Raw genomic sequence first — 19,560 nt, 5'->3', positions numbered from 1 at the left:
TACCCACTAGATGTTTTTTCTATAATTGGATTAGTGAAGGCCAGTACTATCCATTGGTCAGTGCCAGTAGTCATCTAAGGTATTCTTGGCACTTTCTTTTCTGTGTGTTCAGAGACAATTGCAATTAGTGAAACAATTTGTGGATTGTTCTAGCTATGTCTCCATCAAATAATAGCATGAGTGGCAACAATCATTGTAGAAATTCTGCACTTTTGTTCTTCTCAAAAGTATCTGCAGATACTGATAGCAGTTCCACCAGTATCTGCAGATAATATACCTTCTCCACTCTGTTAAGGCCTTCTTCTCCACGTTAAGAACCTTTACCTCCCCAGCCACTCCTCCAAAGGACTCAATGTCACACTATATAATGTGCTCCTCCCTATTTCGAATGGTGAGAAGGATCTATATCAAACAAAATAGGAGGCCAATTTTAGTGCATCCATAAACCCAGATGGGTTGACTGACATATATGAGGGCGTTGCAAAATCCATCATTGATGTCCGCATCAAAGAGAATGCCTATAAATTACTCTACCTGCGATATTGTGCTCCAACTAGGCTGCAGGAACTGCATTAAGCTTCAGTCATTTTGAAAATAAGCTATTTCCCTAACCACCAATGGTGTGAATCTGCAGATCCCACTAGACCTTAAACAAATTCTGGTTCCCTAGGCCTATCCCAGACATCCCTAAGCACACACACAAGCATATCACGTTTGCTACTAAATGCCAAAGAGCAGGCATGTGGATGAATCCTCACCCTCCTGCCATCATGTCAGTGTGCAATATTGTATGGCTGCTGCTAACTTACCTGCCCCTAAAGAGAACTGTTGGTGGATTGTTCTGCTGACTGATGGAATGTGCATTGATCAGGGCAAGCGTGTTCTAGTATCAGAGTGTAATATTGATCCAGGCCACAAACACAAATAAAAAATACATATGAATTAAAATAAATGTTGCACGAAATTTCACCAGCTACTTGAACATATGATGAAAATACCAGAAGAGGCCCTCACCAATTTTCTACCAGTGGGAGGTATCTAACATGACCATCAAGATAAAAATTATGATGAGTTAATTTGGACTAGTTTGTTTGGTTTCAGTCTGTTGCCAATACTATAAATGACACAATCTCATTTTTTAAAATGTTCCAATATGATTTATCCAATGGAGTTCTAGAAAGCTGCTGATCAGTCCATTTGAAACACCATCATTGTTCTTTTAATCTATCCAGATAAGACATCTATAAATTCACCCCCCCTTCCCCATCTAACCATATGTGTATGGTGGAGTAGAGTAGTGGGCAGCAAAAGGGACCACTGAGAACCAATCAAGCTGCCGGCTGTGTATAAACAAACTTGGTAAGGCTTATTACATACATCTGTGTAGCTCAAATTCAGTCTTGTTATTTCATGCTACTATATTTACATGATATAGCACTGGTTCAGTATAGCTTCAGTATAGCTGTACACTGTGACTGCCGCAGATCCGAATATAAGAAATAGTGTAAACTGCTGTTTTACTAACGGTGAGTCATTACTGGTGCATGGTGTTTTGTACTTTTGCTTTTTTATGATGAAAGTTTTGTCAGTAAATTATTTTTATAGCAAAAGCGATTCTGAGCTCTGAGATGTAGATCTCTGCCATAAATGGAGATTATCTATTGTGAGATAAGTCCTTTTAAAGCGCTGTTCTTCCTCTTTTGAATTTCTTAATAAAGTCACAATGTCTCCTCACTAACATGATTGATCTAGGAGAAGTTGGACTCTGAAGTGATGTTCTTGCTGTGCTGCCATTCAGGAGAATATGCAGAACTGCATAACTGCCCGCACCCCCCTTTTATGGGGGCAGTGCCAAGGACTGGAAAGTGAGCTTGTGTGTTGAAATGCACATAACAAACAAATAGGCACATTCACACAAATAAAGCAGTATGGGTCCATATTTTATGTATTTGGTAAATGAACACAAAGAAACATGTTGAAGCTAATGCCCCTTCAATAACATAATAATCCCCAAAAACCTATATAAAATATAAAAATATTGTCCTACTTTGTATGTTTCATATTGGGTGGGCAGGTAAATTTGTGCTTTGTTTTTTCCATGAGCCAGGTTTGGACAACTAAATAAAAATAGCACAATTACAAAGCTGGTTGTTATATTGATTTTAAAGCTCTCTAAAAAAGAGATAATAAGGTTGTTATAACATAACTGTTGTTCAAGATTTTTATCCTTTGTGCTATATGCGTTTTCTTTTGTATGTGTAATTACCCGCCCTAGGAATGCATTCTTGGAATTTCCCAAGATTGATGATTAATAGCAGGGAAAGGGTTCAAGTTACTTACAAATTAGCAAAGTTGTACTTGGCTGATAGAATCTGAAGCATGTTACAAAGATCATGGATTGAAAACTAAACTGCACATCTCTGCCTGGCATTGGGTCCTTTTGTCCCCACTGAGTCTCACGACCTTCTGATTCAAACTAGGTGGGAATCAGATCTGGAGATTTCTCTAACTGCAGAGGTTTTGGGGAAAAATCTTCCAAAACGTTTACAAAATGTCTAGGTGTATTAATCATTCAGAGATGCTGGTTAAGGTTATAGACAGGTTATACTTCACCTCAGACAAACTGCACAGGACCTGGCCCACAGTGTCTAAATGCTGCTGGCGGGACTATGGTGAGATTGGCTCATTCATGCATACATTCTGTACCTGCCCGAGGCTTCATCCTTTATGGGTTGAGGTGTTCCATTTAATCAAGCAGGTCACCAACACAAATCTCCCCCCATACCCTGCCATGGCCCTCCTTCACCTCTACCCTCCACAACTCCAATCATTATGTCACTGGACATTTCCTCATCGCCACTAGGGCGGCAATAGCACGAAATTGGAAGACCCCTACACTCCCATCTCTTTCTAAAATTATTTCTAAGACTCAAAGTAGCTCATACTTGCCAACCTTATGTTGGCCGGGTCTGTGAGATCCTGGAGGGCAGGAGGGGTGTATGGGGGGAGGAGGCGTAGCTTCATGATTCGCTGCATTTTGGCCTCGCCCCCAGTGACGTAATGCCTGTTTTGGGTTTTTTACAGTGTAAAAAGACCCCAAACAAGTATTACATCACTGAGGGCGAGGCCAAAATTATGCAAATCGTGAAGCCCCGCCCCCTCCGCCCGTACATTCCGGCTCTAATTTTATTGAAGTGGGCATATGGGCTAGATGTGGGAGAATCACCAGCTCTCCCAGGAGTCCGTGAGACTGACCCGAATGAAACGGCAATCCCCTTATTCCCAACCAACCCTGGTTTGGTATCCCTGGGTCCCACTGGACTAGTATACTTGTGAATACCGGTATATCTCTGATATGTTATTTCCTTTTCCACATGTCTCCTCCCCTTGCCATCCCCTCTTCTTTCCCCCTACCCTATTTCGTATTAGACTCTATACTTCTTTTGTAAGGTTTTAGTTTCTCTTTGTTTTTCTTTAAGCCTCGTGAACTTTTTTGCTTCCATTGTGCGAGATTGTATTTTGTTTTTCTCATTTTGTTATGTACAAATTTCAATAAAAAATTACCAAGTAAAAATAATAAAAATAAACTGCACATTAATAAGTTACCTTTTGTTTAAAGGACCACTAAATAGTCCTCAGTTTGGGACTTTCATTAAGACAACCCACAAAGTGCCAAATACATGCTTATTTACCCTCAAGCAACATTGGTGAATTGTGACATCAGGAAAAAGTTCTTGGCCATCATCTCACTGTAATATAATGGGCACATGATATAAACTTATCAAACCTAGTGTTAAATATCACATGGCAACTAAATGTTTCCAAAACTTAAGTGACTGTCAGCTTAAGATTTTGATTGTCCTTGCTGTGTTTATGCATAGGTCTGTAGAAACTAATTACTACTACAGCAGGGGTTCAAAATTAGATCACCTGACACACAACCTAGGAGGGGGCCTAGATTACAATGGGTATCCTAGAACATTTTTTTTCTCTAAATATTGCACTGGCCTTCACTCGGTCTGGGGCCCAGTTTCAGAGGTTGTTGGAGGGATGGGGAGAGGGGTATACCAGAAACACACTTACGGAGGGGTTTCCACTTGTCCAGAAACCCCCTCTCCTTCCATTACTCATTGACAGGCAGGTGCCTCCCCTTGGGACCAGCCACTTCACTGTGGCAGATGCACAGATCCATTACACATTTACTTCTAGGGGCAGGCTGCATGGCTGTGTGGAAATAAAGACAAAAGAGTCTGCCTCTGAAATCCACATAGCAGGAAGGTAGAAGGTAAGTGTGAGGGAGGGCTCTTACTGTAATAGGGTTGGAGGTTGGATATTAATTTATGCTATTAATTTAATGCCAGAGATGGTAGGGAGGCACAGGTTCCAGGTAGGGAGGCCCACTTAAACATAGGTGCTGTTTATGTAACGTTAGGGCTGGATTGGGGTAAGGAGGCACAAATGGTTTGCTCACTGCTACACTTTCCATATTTTATGTACCTATCCCTTTTTTGCAAACAGGACCCAAACATTCCAGGATCCAGACAAACAGAAACTCAGCTTAATACATGGCCAACAAAAGGTAGGGGAAGCCTCAAGAACAGATAGGAGAGATCAGCACAGTCTGTCATCTGTCCTGATTCTGGTCAGACTGTGCCAATTTTGTGTGTCCCGCTCAGTCAGGACTTTGTCCCGACTGCAAGGATAGTTGGGATGTATCCAACTCCACACTGTACTGCATGTTACGTGCCAGCTGTGTGCATTACTGTTAGATGCAAGCAGCTTGCCCTTAATAAGCAGTACAGTGTTAAGTAGGATATAACTCCCAACTATCCTTGCAGTCAGGACAAAGTCCTGACTAAGGAGGACACACACATTTGGGACTGCCCCACCAGATTCAGGAAAGTTAGCTACCATTTATCATGTTTTTGAAGGGGATGGGAAGAGAGCAACCTAGCACTGGCTCTGATGATAGCCGCACCCCTTACATACACTCTGATGGTATGGCCTGGAAACCCCCCTCTAGAAACTCTGCATTTGCTCCTGGTTGGGTCTACAGAGTAGCTTTGTGTTGCAACAAAAATTAACAACTCTATTTGCACAAGAAAAGACATAGTTGATAATCTACAAGGAAAAATCAATGCATGTAGTTAAATTTCCATGAGGGCATGTATATATTAGTAATATAAAGGTGCAAAACCCTGTTGAATGTTAATGACTCATCACTGGTAACAGCTACCATGTCACTGTACTCCCTGAAAAAATTGATTCTCCACTTCACCGCCCCACCCCCAGGCTGTGGGCAGACCTGTACACCAGTGGGTTGGATAATAGCACATACATATTTTGTAAGTTCACCTCTATAATTTATATGAATTGCATGTGTGTTTGGTCAGTCCTGCATAACTCGTAAATACAGTATGTTGTTGCATATAGTAAAAACAATATTAAAGTGTTAAATAGTATTCTGATGACAGCGAATGTGATTTTTCCACATCTCTTGGTTACAATTTATACATGTTGATGACATGACATGACCATTAATCCCACCCAGCAAGCTCACTGCCTAGGTGTGATCCTTGACTCGCAACTATCCTTTGTTCCCCACATCGATTCTATAGCTAAATCATGTTACATACTGTACATCTAGAAAAACATTTCCAGAATACACACAGATCTTACACAAGACATTAAAAAAACTTTAATTATTGCACTCATCATCTCCTGCATTGACTATTGCAATTCCCTTGTCAGGGATAGGCCTCACTGGCCACTCCCTGATTTGATATCTCATCATATATTCCAACAGTCATACAATAGATCATCTCTATTTTGTCAGGAAACTGCTCCTGATCCCCTTTATCTGTCACAAACCATCCTCTGCGCACTCGTGACTTAGAAGCTTACTGTAAGGGAACACACAGGATTCCAGCCCAAATCTTACACTCACCTCTTTCTCGAAGGCTGCAGATTTACTGGTCCATTTCCCAACACAGACACCCGCTTCCACACCTCTCCGCAACTGCCACCAGCTAAGTATAAGGCAGTAGCAAACCTATGACTTACTTATCCAATTACTCGGTGCTCTGGTAGTTAAACAGTTAACCCTTCACACTCTGGTATCTAAAGAGTTAACCCAGCCAAGCAATCTCTCTCTTCTACAGAGGCAATGGATTTGTTTAGCGGAACAAGGAAAGAACTATTAAATTGTTAGGTTTAATGTACAATAGGTACAATGCTTACAAATAATAAAAAGCAATTAGATAAAGATTTGACATACAAATAAAAAAAATTGCAAACAGTTATAAAAACAAATGGGATGAAAGTACAGAGCATAATTACGTATAATAATCTGTATGCCTGGGGGTAGGCAGAAAAGATGGATAGTCTTTCAATTAGATTCATCCCCTAGAAACTGACAATTTGCCTCTTCACAACACAGGTTTTTTTAAGCAAAATGAAATGAGACGGCCTTCACAGGGGCAGTGTTGATGCTAATGTGGGGGCAGGAATGTCCCCTGGGTGTCACTATAATTTGCTCACAAATATTCCAGAAGTTTTGACCTTTGGTAACGCTACACAGATATATCCCAGAGACATAACTCCCCCCTCAATAAACCAGTCATAATCTCCTGCACATTTAAATACCAAACATGATGGAATTATAACAATCTGACATACTTTTCCCAAAGACATGTGATTGTAGCTGGTGCCGCTAGTAAGTATAATTCACAACCCGGGTGTGGTTTTTGCTCCAGTATGGAGAGGTGCACGGATTTCCCAAAATATGAAATATGAAAGCATTTTCTTTGAAGTTCAAATTTCTATATACCTGCAGAAAGAGCCTTCAGGTTTTACCTCGGTCTCCAAGATGCTTCCCTAGGCATATAGCTCTCTCTGATTTACACCTAGTGTTTATTTTGTGTTTACAATACCTATTGAAAAGAAGACAATTAGGAAGTGGAATACATGATCAAAACAATGGATGTCTAGGATCTGCATATCTTAAGCAGGTCTCCTCATACAGGGTCTGCTCAACCTAATTACATCCTACTGACCAAATATTTTAAAAAAGGAAACAAACTTTTATGTGAGGGAAAAATCATGTTCACTTCTATGTATCAAGACAATATTTTATTTGGGCCCTGACATTTAATATTCTATTTCATCATATCATATTTATGTCCTCATCCTGAAATCCCTCCTTACTGATCTTCCCCTATACACTCAAACCCATACTATCTATTTTGCATGCAGCAACCAGACTTAGTTTCCTCGTTCTTCCTCTGCTAGCCACTCTGTCAGTCTCTATATTGGTTGCCTGTTTTTTACAGAATCCAATATAAAATTCTTCTACTAACATACAACAAAACTGCACCTACTTACATCTCCGCTCTTGTCTCAAAATATCCAAGTTAATAATTCCGTTCTGCACAAGATTTGTGTCTCTCTTCCTCTCTCATTACATCCTCCCATTCCCGGTTACAGGACTTTTTTCAAGTTGCACCCACTCTGTGGAATTCCCTCCCTTGCTCAATTAGACATTCCTCTGGTCTACAAACTTTCAAGCGTTCTCTGAAAACTCACCTCTTCAGGCAAGCTTATAATATTCCTCAACAACCCTCTTAATCTCCCTGGGTTACCCTATTACTGCCCTTTACACAATCCTCTGATCCCAGACCAACTTTACTGTGTGACTGGATCACATAGCATACAAATCACTTTTTACCTTTGCAATCTGGCTGGACCAATATGCAATATGTAGATTTAGCCTCATATATCCAATTCAAATTGAGCTATAAATTGTAAGCCGGGCCCTCTTACCTCTTTGCATTACCAAGTATTGTTTATTACTGTGGCTGGCCCCAATTGTAAAGTGCTACGGAATATGATTGTATTATATAAATGTTGACGATAATGATGTGGATGATCTCAGCGCTTGCAGTATTTTCAGAGCATTTTTCTTTTGTTGCATGAAAACCCTTTGTGAACAAACCCTTAAAGTGCAACCTCACCACTTTAGGAACAGATAGCAGCCTGCAGCTCCCACAGATGCCCCCAATGCTGGATCCAGACTGTCAATATAAACCTAAATATGCTATAATATATAATATGCTACAATTGTTGCATTGATCCAGACATTCTTGCTAGGCTCAGCACGACTTGTTAAGTAGACATTCTACACACACTGAAGATTATTTATAGCACAAATGGTGGCTTCACTGTGCATGCACCAGACTCACACGCTCATAATTGCAAAGCAGTGAACAGAGAGTGTAAGGAACGTAAAATATAAATTACATTATTCCATGGAAGTCCACTGAAATCACTTTTTTGTTTGTTTTTTGCTGGAGTTATCAATTAAATAAAATAAAGGGTATCTCAGATTCTCAGAATTACACCCTCTTACAAATGATTTCCTTTTAAGGTAATTAAAGATGCTCTTTGTAGGACTTGGTGATGATTTAGTCCAAAGAATTTAATTTAAAAAAAAAACCGTCATTGCTTCACTTGTATACTTGACTCAGCATAAAATGACTCGGAGTAAAAGTGCTGCTCATTGCCAAGGTCTGTTTAGATTTGGTATGCTTATCTTGCTTTTTCTATTGTAAGTGTGTTTGCATGCATATTGTGTTAAATTACTAACTCTTCCATTCTTTTTTTAAAAAAACTAATTAAGATTTTACAAGTTTAAGTCAAGAACAGTTTAGTAAGTTACACAAACAATGGGACGAAACAAAAACCGTAATATAGATATTATAATCAAACAGGATCCAGCTTTGTATCATTCATTTCCTGTTTTACCTACTGCTGTAGTGTGGATGGCTGTTGTGCAGATGGACATACTGTGATGCCCTCTGCTTCAAGTTAGGCAGCCCAAGCTGCAAAGTATTTAAAGAGATATTTTTTTATTTTTTTTTCAGACAAAATGGAAATAAAAAGAATGGTCAAGCATTATGAGAGGTTTCCGAATGGGATGGGGCGGAGGGGTTTAATGTTTACTTGGTGGTTACATGTTTCATTTTACAGAGACCAAGAAGCAGAAGTATCATTGCTCTCAAACTTTCTGGAATTTCTTTGTCATCCTTTGTTTTTCTATATGTTCTGGTTCCTGTGATGTTGGGTTTCGAAACTAGGATCATCTCCCAGATATCTCCAGTTTTCGCCCAAGTCCAGCGTGTCCACACATGAAAGGACAGACCCCACTGCTCACTCCTGCATTATTTTTTTATACTCTTCATACAGTTTCTGGAGAGAATTTACAGGATGCATATAATTGAGATCACAAGCATTACCAGGAATGCTTGGAGAATGATTTTCTTTGGTGTACATCTCCGCTAATCTAAAGAGGAAATGGCTTTACACAGGTTGTCATTAGAAACATCTGGGTCATTTAGCCACTGATGTTGTCTTTAGAACCTCACAGAATAATATTGAGCCTATATACCCTTCAATTTGCAATGAGCTGCAAAGTAAACAAGTGCAAATCTATTGATATGGGATCCAAAAGCGCTATGAGCACAGTCACACTAAGTACCATTATGCTTAAATAGGATTATGTAATAAAATATTGCATGTAAAACATTAACAGTAACTCCAATACATTTATATGAAAACATTACATTTCTAAAAGCTGAAACGGATTGGTTTCAAAGCGTTCAGTCCAATGTTGCACATTGTGCCAGGTCATTAAATAATCCCAATTATCTCCAAAGAGCTGCCAAATTAGTGTTGAAGTATCTCTGCATTTAGTAATTACATTTCTTATAGACAGAAACAACCACTATTAAAACTGGGCCTTCATCAGAAAATGACTGCACCGTAAAAAGCTTCAATATATCATTTGGGATTTAAATTATCTACAATATCTGCTGTCAAGTACACAAATTAGGTTTTGCATTTAGGTACAGATTTTACACTAACCAACATCAACAACAACAACAACAATAACCCATCAGCACTTACCTTATCTATTCAGTGCAATAAAATAAAGTGTAAGGCACGGTAGTTCAAAGAAATGATAGTAAATGAGCCTTCATGTTAATAAGTGCTTTATAAATGGTATGAAACATATAAAATGGACGATGACTGGTTAAATCAACTAAGCACCCAATTCTCAATAGTCCTAATTTTCTGACCACAAAAACACTGCCTACAGTGTCCTGGTTTGTGGAATTGTTGGCTGGATCTGTATGAAGTCTATGAGGAGAATCTGACATCATTCCTAAACACCAGACAATTAATTAACGTCAGGTAATTAGGTGTATAGTGGGTATGAGTTGGATTGGCAGGGTACAGTATTTTATTAATTTCTACAAGTAATCAGAGCAGGCACACAGTGTTATAAATTTGTTCAAGTACAGAATACAGTCCAGTAACACAGGGCTGCTGTAAGAATGAATCATGCTGAAACATTCCTCCCTCTTTATAAACTCTAGTATAAAATATTCTGATCACACCCTCTATCTCTAGATATCTAGAGATGTGTGTATATATATATATATATATATATATATATATATATATATATATATATATATATATATATATATATATTGGCACTTTGTCTCTACCTCGGACTCTCTCCTGTCTCTCAGGACACAGACTGGTCCCACACAGGCCTCTTTTTCCACCTTCAAGTCTTCTCTCTCAGGTCTCCTGCCCAAACCACAATAGCCCTCTCCTCAACTCCTTGCCTGAATTGCTTGTAGGTCTCTTCTGGGCCACATATAGGTGTGGTCACATTCATTTTTATACTTGTGGGGGAGGATCCTATCTTCCCAGGCCTGAACAGGTGCCAGCTAGCAATACCTAGCCCATTATCACACATCCTCTGAGGTGAGCGATTTTGGGATGAGGCCATTTATCTCTCATGAAAGTCCCTCTTCCATGATTTCACCTTCAAATACCTTTAAGGTCATGCTGGTCCTTTCCTCATCTGGTAGTTTTATCTTTCACATTTCTTTATCTTTCATCTGGCTGTTAAGCATTACATATGTCGCTGGTGTAAGCTCTCTCTCAAAATTTTGACAATCCATTGCTCTTTCTTGTTGACACCGCACCAGTGATTCATTTTTATACAGCTCCTTATCTTTCTTCCTAATTTCTCTATCACCTTCTGAAACTTTCTTGTTTCATTATCTTGTACAGACTTTCTCTGGTTTCACTCGCTTCTTAGCAGCTTTCTTCTATACGGTAACCGCAACCTCTGACCAGAGGTAAAGAGTTTATCAAACATTTGCATTGACAAATTAGGCACCCTACTTGTCATCAAGCAGCAATCATGTTCAGCCTTCTAACCAGCCAATTATTTGTGTATTTCATCACACACAGTCATACCCACAGGTATCCTCCAGAGATTGGATCTCCTGCTTGGTCCATCTAGCCAGCAAACTTTTCAACATAAAAGTGTTTTACATGTCAGCAACTAAAAAAACACCTAGGGCTAGATTTACTAAGCTGCGGGTTTGAAAAAGTGGGGATGTTGCCTATAGCAACCAATCAGATTCTAGCTGTCATTTTGTAGAAAGTACTAAATAAATGAAAGCTAGAATCTGATTGGTTGCTATAGGTAACATCCACACTTTTTCAAACACGCAGCTTAGTAAATCTAGCCCCTAGTCCTCACACAGGGCAATAACTCACTTCATGGGGGAGATTCAAATTGGTGAGGTGACTCTGGAACATCCATAGACAAACATTGCGCCGATGTTATGGCAGGAATTTACGCAAAAAAATTTATTGCACACCATATTGGTGCACAGAAAGATTTGCAGATATTCCTACCGTAATGACTGGCACATCAGCAGCAATTGAATCCCCCCCCATGAATCCTGACTAACACAAGTTTAGCAAATCTGCTTGGCACTCTTTCTCCTGGATATCAATGTATTAAGCTGCTTTTTTTGCAAGTCAACAACATTCAGCGACTTTGCAGGGCAAATTTAAAACTTGTCTTTAAAGACATTGCCGTTTTAAATTTGCCCTGCAAAGTCGTCAAATATCAACGACTTGCAAAAATTGCAGCATAATACATTTATTCCCTGGACTCTTCCAGTCTCTCTCATCAGGAGCCTTTTCGGTCTCTTAGGTCTCCTGCCCCTCTCAGGACATATGCTGGCCTCAGAGTCATCATCATCCTTTATATAGCGCCACAGAATCTGCAGCAACTCACAATCAACAAAAAAGGCTTCCTGTCTGTACAACAATGGCTTTTCCCTCAACTCCTTGCCTGAGATGCCTGCCTGTTCCCTGCAGGCCTTTTCTGGGTCTCACCTCTTTTCAATCTTGTAGGAGAGGATCCTAATATGGGCCTGACCATGTGGCCAGCAGCGCCATGAAGCCCGTTATTATTACTATATATGCACTAGAGGGACACATTTTACTTTTGAAATATTTTTCATTATAGGTAGAAAACCAACCTCCATCCATTACCTCTTTCTCTCAAATAACCTTAACATTCTGGCAAGAAAAGAAATATTGGTCAGACACCATCTCACATGGACCCCTTTCACATAGTATCTCAACTTCACCAATTACTCCAGGCCAAGAAGCAGACAATAGGTGGAGTTGGGCTACTTCTTTCCCCTCACTGCTCATTTACAGTTCTACCATGTATGTTCCCATCTTCTGAAGTACATACTATCCAGATTTTAAACACTCTGCATGTTGCCGTGATCGCTCACCCCCTGGACCAATCCGTAAATTTCTTGAACACTTCTCTGCCTGGCTCCCTCATTTCTTATCCTCCGAGATCCCCAAGGTGATACTAGGAGATTTCATCACTGAATTATCTTGTGCCGTCGAACTGCCCTTTCTAACCTCCTCTCTTTGCCCCTCTCAGTGGACTAACTTCTACTATTCTATCATGAGAGCCACTGCCTAGATCTTTTTATACCAAAAATAGTGAGCGTTCCACAATGAATATATGTAAATATGAATGCAGCTTCTGTATGTATCCCATAAAATAAATAAAATAGTAGAAGCGCAAAAAGGGGAAAAAGGGAAAAAAACTGATTGTAATCAAATGTGACTAAATTAATAAATGGTGTATGTATCAAGCAGCAGATAAACCACACTGGGATTATGCAAATGGTTATAGCTCTGTTAAGATAAGGAGATAATGACATCGGAAGGCATGGAGCCCCAGAAAGAAACTTATCAAAAGATTGGAGTCTTACCCTACCGCTGTCCCTATATTCTTTATCCTATATACTGCTGAAATGTAAAGTTATTCTTTTCATAGAATACGATGTTCAGACATTCCCTGCAGCCGGCATCCTCCGACGGTGAACCGCACTTGGAACGCAAGCAGAAGTGGACGGATCCCGGCTAGGTTAAAAATTGTGCAGTTTTGTGGGCTTCAACCCTACGCGTTTCATCCGTTTGTTGGAATTTACTACTGCCATTTGAATTATATTATTGCCTTGATCTTGTTTTCTCAGTCTCCGATTTCTAGAATACTCTTTTCCCTCTCTAAGATGACTACCTTTAATTCTTCCCACTAACTCTACTAAGCCTCCACATACCTGCAGAAAATCTGAACTGTATTACTTTCAACAACTTTCCATATGTCTGCAACAACTACTGGCAGATCCAAGGGGAAAGCGATTGGTGTAATCGTCTCCCCTGAGCAGGGGTATGCCCTCGGCCACACACTATATGCAGGTCCGTGACACAGCAGAGAATCCTGCCCGGCCACTCTGATTGTGTTTTAAACATAAAAGGGGGCGTAGAATACATCACCACCTCCCCTAAAAAATTCTAGATCTGCCCCTGGCAACAACTTTTCTTTCAATTTCTGCATTCTCCTGTCCTGATCTGACAGTCACACATCTTAATACAACCCTAGCAACAGCCCTTGATCAATTGGCTCCAGCTACTCTGTCCACCCACATTGACCACAATCTGAGCTGTGGCACACTAAGGAAACCGAATGCCTTCAAAAACTTTCCCACACAGTAGAACGGTCACTGGCTTAAATCTCTTCCATTTTAGGACATCAAATATACTCATATTCATCACTTATGTCTGAACGCTCTGGACACTGCAAAACAAACAAATTTCCAAACTCTCATCTCTACTCAGACTTCTAACCCAAACACCTCTCTAACATATTTAAATCTCTTTTGAGCCCTATATTCCAAACTCACCAACAACCATGACTGCCCAAGCTCTTGCTTCCTACTCAAAAGGACCAGATACAACCAAATTCCTTTTCTGCACCCTCGGGCACATTAATTCCAAAAATTAAGAAATATCTACGCTCTTCTCCTTTCACCCTACTACTTGTCCACTTGACCTTCTGCCCTCAAAAATCAGTTGACTGCAAATTCTGACCCAGACTCTCTTGAAGATTATCATTCCATCACTCAACTCCCATCCCTCTACAAGTTTCAGGAGAGGCTCGCCTATACTCTCCTCAAATACTTCCTTTCCTCACAAAACCTATTGGACCCAGTCAGACTTTCGTTGCAAACACTCCACGGAGACTGGACTGACTAGGGTGGTGAAGGATTTAATCAGTGTTAAATTTAAAGAACATTACTCACGTCTAATTGTCTGGGACCTCTCTGCTGCATTTGACACTGTTGGCCAAACTTCTCTCATACAAATCCTACATTCCCTTCAAGACACTGTTCTATCCCAGTTACCTAATTTAGTGTTTATTTCTCTCTGCTTCCTCTATCAGTTGGAGTACCACAAGGCTCGGTGCTAGACCCTAGACTTGTATACCACTTCTATTGGAAAACTAATAAGCTCCTTTGGATTCCAGTATCTAAGTGGAGGATACACAAATCTATCTATATATCCTCCCCGGATCTCACACTGTCTTTGTCAGCCTGCGTTATATATTGTTTCTCTGCGATTTCATCTTGAATGTCCACTCGCCACCTCAAAATATTTTAAAAACTGAGTTAATATTCCCCCAAATTAAAAAAAGCTATGTACATGATATCTCTATATCTGTGGAAAATAAGAAAATAAACTCTACCCCTCACGTTTGCTGCTTAGATATCACCCAGACTGTCCTTTGTTCCTTACATTCAGTCTGTATCCAAGTCCTGTTACATACACCTAAGAAACATTTCCATATGCATATATACACATGATACTGCAAAAACTTTAATACGTGCACTTAATCTCCCATATCCCAATTCCTTCTTTACTGGTATTACCCTAGCCAGACTTTCACCCTTACAACCCATTTTAAGTGTACTGGTGTTCCAATCTGTCAACCCAACACTGTATGCCTGTATCTTACTGAATGAAATATAAAATACTTATACTAATATAAAAGCCATTAACAAAACTGCACAAACATACATCTTTTCCCTTGTCTCAAACTATCTCCCAACTGTGTCCTCATCCACACTGATTGATTACCTGCTCTCATTCCTTGTTACAGGGTTGTTTTTTTTAAACTACACCCACACTATGGAATTCCTTCCCTCGTGCAACAGGACTTTAACCTCGCCTTCAAACCTTCCAGCATTCCAGGAAAACTCATCTCTTTAGGGAAGCCTGTGCCACCTTCTTAAACTCCCTAGTCTTCTATTATTGCTGTATAAAAATGGTATAAACTAGCACTTAAACTCATGTTTCCTCTCACAATACAAAAACATAAAAACATACTAGCTCCAATCAAATTGACCCTAGTCTGTATGTGTTAGGGAATTTAGACTGTAAGCTCCAATGCGGCAGGGACTGATGTGAGTGCGTTCTCTGTACAACACTGCGGAATTAGTGGAGCTATATTAATAGATGGATGACGTATCAAATTCCTATTTCCCAAGCAGGGACTTCTTACTGATTTGTGTCTCTGTTAATACTCAGGGCTAGATTTACTAACCTATCGGTTTGAAAGAGTGGGAACGTTGCCTATAGCAACCAATCAGATTCTAGCTTTCATTTAATTAGTACCTTCTACAAAATGACAGCTAGACTCTGATTGGTTGCTATAGGCAAGATCCCCACTTTTTCAAACCCGCAGCTTAGTAAATCTAGCCCTCAGTCTTGTTTTATCACTGTAAAGCGCTACAGAGTAAGCTGGCGCTATATATAAATCAATATTAATAAAATGTAGGTGCTCTAGGAATAAATAAATATACTGTATATAATCCTGGACACAACTCTAATAGGTCTAGGCCTGCAGAAAAATAAGATGCAAGTCTATGAGCATCCATACCCAACTTTAGATTACAAACTGAGCACAGACGGAGAACTCAATACAAACAAACTGAACAACAACATTAAAAAAAAAAATCATTTTTTTTTTTTTTTACAAATAGATTTGCAATTAATATTTATTTCTCAATCCACAGGATAATTTGCATTCTACAGATTAGAGCAATACATCAGTTTCTTGTTAGGTAACAAAAATTAGGAAATGTGCTACTGGTTTTTTAACATTTTTGCTAACAAACAGGAAACTGAATCATAAAATAAACCTGCTGTATAAAAAGGAAAAACAAACAAATTATATTCATTTTGTATTAATCACAAATTAAATATCCCCTGTATAAAATAATAATAAAAAAAAATCTTACTTTGGGACAGATTAGTCATATCTTCCTAGTTTTATATTATAAATGCTCCGTTTTAGGGGAATATATAAGAACTCTGAATATATCTAAATTTCTATTGTACCTCAGGCTTCAGCAAGTTAGTAATAGAAGCTCGTTTTGTTTTTAAATAATTACTATCCACAGTAAATATGTTTTATGTTCAGTATACAAACCAATTACTCTTACAGGAGGTGATTTGTTTTCCTGCCTTGATCAGCACCTGAAGTGGATGACTATTTAGTTTTCCCAACTAGGATTGTGGAAGTTTGTGGCCTACACAGAATTGACATCAGCACAATCCACAGAACCACGTCTCCTGTGTAAGTGCTTGTTTTGTAAGGTGCACAAGCGGATTGCAAACGTGCTAGAACTGTGGTATAAAATGTACATATTTACAATATATATTTAATTTTTTTCTTATTTTTTTTTTAAAAAACAATATTATTATTATACCAATTTCACATTTATCTAGTCCACACTAAGGCCGGCATTGTATTGAGTCACAGTCTTGGTCCTGATTTTTTTTGTAGGCCTTAATCCTGAGAAAATCCTAGGTGTCCACAGCAACTTGCTGATTTTCTTTCATTTAAACAGCACCTCAAAAGGCAGGTAAATGTGAATTAAATACGATGACAACAATTCATTGGTTTTCTTTGTTTTCCTCTCCCGAGCAAAGATAAAAAAATATTCATTATATTATAAGTCCTCTTAGAATGTCTTGAGTCTCGGCTGAGTGACATCTGATGTTTTCTTAATAACTGTGGCTCTGGTTTCATGGTCTTTCCGAGTGTTGTTTAAATTGGAGGAGCTGGCTGTCTGTGAGTAAGGGTTTCCTTCCGGAAATACTGGCCAGGAACTGTTATAGGGCATGGGGTATTTTTCCTCCTTTATAGTGACCTGGAGGTCTGGTTTATTGGATGTTACAAAGGTCGCCATGCCAGGGAGGTTGTAGAAGGCTCTTGGGCTTGCTGTCCGTACACACTCTTTACCGTCACTGCTCTTTTGACTCTGTAATCGACTCTAAAAATTAAAAACACATATATAAAACTTGCGTTAGTTCATCATGAAAGAGATTTACAAAAATAGACATCAGACATAACCAGACAAAATTTGCAAAGGAAAAATGAACGTGAAGTCTTTAACAACCCCCCGTCCTATGACCTTCCTCACCTACCTCTTTCCTTCTCTAACTATATCTTTAACCCCCCCACCTCTACTGTCTTTCTGTGCTCCTCCATCTTACACCTAACCTTTGTTCTTTTTACAATTATTAAAAAATTATATTTGTACAAGTTACTGCGATAAAGCTTGATGTATGTTTTTGATATACCTTGCTATTTTTTTTTGTAAGCTTTGTTTGAAAAAAACAAACAAAAACTAGCATTTAGACTGCTTCTATTACATTTGTTATTAACATCTGAAAAAAAGACAAAAATAACACCAATTATTGTACTGACAGTCTACTCCATCTACTGGCTTTTTTTGTAGGCTATTCATTTTGTACAGATATGATGCTGTCGGGTATTTGTTTCTTTTCAAAAAGTGTTACACAAATTAGCCAGTCCTGTCATTTTGTTTATTTTATTTTTACCCAACGGAAGTGGAAAAATATAGCATAGCTGTCTTTTAAATTTGTTATCTGCATGCGTCTAGTTTAGTAATACTTTTAACTGCGCTCATTTTCATAATTATATATCAATATTGTATTATTATTTTCCTCAGTCTACAATGATGATGATGCAGGGTACTATAGATGACAAATTCCACTCAGACTTAAGCCAAGATTAATTTGTACCAATTTCTCAGTGCTGCCTGCAAAATTGCGCGGTGTGTCGCCCACACGTATTTAGCGGATTGTTTTAACACTTCTTTTTTTGATTGAAAAGAAGCACCAAAGTAAGGGCTAGTTGTGTTTCTATTTTGTAGCAAAGCACTGTGACCTTTTAAAATATGGCGCAGCAATTCAATTCAGATGGAGGGTCTTTTAGATTTGGGAACCTTAATAAAATCAGGACAGTTTTCTTATGTGAAATAAATGTGGGTCCATGTATTATGTCAGAACACAGTCTCACTTGATCAAAAAGGTTCCAAGAGAGGAGTACAGCATAGTTTCTGCTGGTCAATCTGGCTATGACATTAAAGCAAAGGTTTTATACATGTACTGTCTCTATAACTACACTGAACAAGAAACATAACAAAAGATCATCACAACAATACTACTAAAACAGAAAAGTGAATGTTCATTGTCTTGTGTTATTTTTATTTTTTCTTAAGATTGGCTCCACTATTGGCTCTGTAGGATTAATCATTACTACAGTAACTGACTGCTCATGTTTAACTTGCACATAAGGTAAATAACTGAATGAATGCACAATTATGTACAGAAAAAAATATCTGTACAATTGGTAATCTTGCCTCTGTAAATGAACACACTGACATATTATAGGAGCCATTATTATTATTACCATTTATTTGTTAGGCGCCACAAGGTATCCGCAGCGCCGCACACAGTACTAACAGTAGACTATACAGGGTGAAACCATACAGAACAACGAACAAAAAGTACCAATACTTCAGAAACTCCGGCCAGTCATATACAGTAAAGACGGAGCCATTTGCCCAAGGTTGATACATGCCTACAAGGATGTAACAGACCAATACGCTTGTATGATATACAGCACAGTTAGCCTTGTAATGAAACATTATATTTTATTATACATAGCTGATCCATGACAATTCTTCTGGGCTATTCAATAACAAACGTGACCCCCCTCATGAATTCCAGAGGCCAGCACAGCAGGGCAAACTTAAACTATTTGAGTCTCATTGGAAAATATAGGATATAATGGAGACCTATTAAACTTGGTGATTAAATAATGCAATAATCAAGGTAACACAAAAAAAGTCTGAACAGTCCAATTTCCTGATTTAATGAGGCTATGCAGATCTTTCCTCATGCTCTTCCTAACCTCATAGATACCTAATGAGCTTGGTT

The 19,560-nt window shown here is 38.9% G+C and overlaps 1 protein-coding gene across 2 annotated transcripts in view; it reads right to left on the bottom strand.

Moving 5' to 3' along the window:
• Positions 1 to 16,286: 16,286 nt before the first annotated feature.
• IRF2 (interferon regulatory factor 2) overlaps positions 16,287 to 19,560 on the bottom strand; it is a 59,753-nt gene continuing 56,479 nt past the window's right edge. For both annotated transcript variants that reach the window (XM_075197108.1, XM_075197117.1), the window contains exon 9: positions 16,287 to 17,585. In XM_075197108.1, coding sequence (XP_075053209.1) covers positions 17,274 to 17,585 — 312 coding nt within the window. In that variant the 3' untranslated portion in view covers positions 16,287 to 17,273. The remainder of the gene's footprint in view (positions 17,586 to 19,560) is intronic.

Source organism: Mixophyes fleayi, chromosome 1, assembly GCF_038048845.1.
Source record: "Mixophyes fleayi isolate aMixFle1 chromosome 1, aMixFle1.hap1, whole genome shotgun sequence".
Classification (NCBI taxonomy): Eukaryota; Metazoa; Chordata; class Amphibia; order Anura; family Limnodynastidae; genus Mixophyes; species Mixophyes fleayi.
The sequence above is the reverse complement of the archived record's forward strand: the minus strand, read 5'-3'. Positions and strand labels throughout refer to the sequence as shown.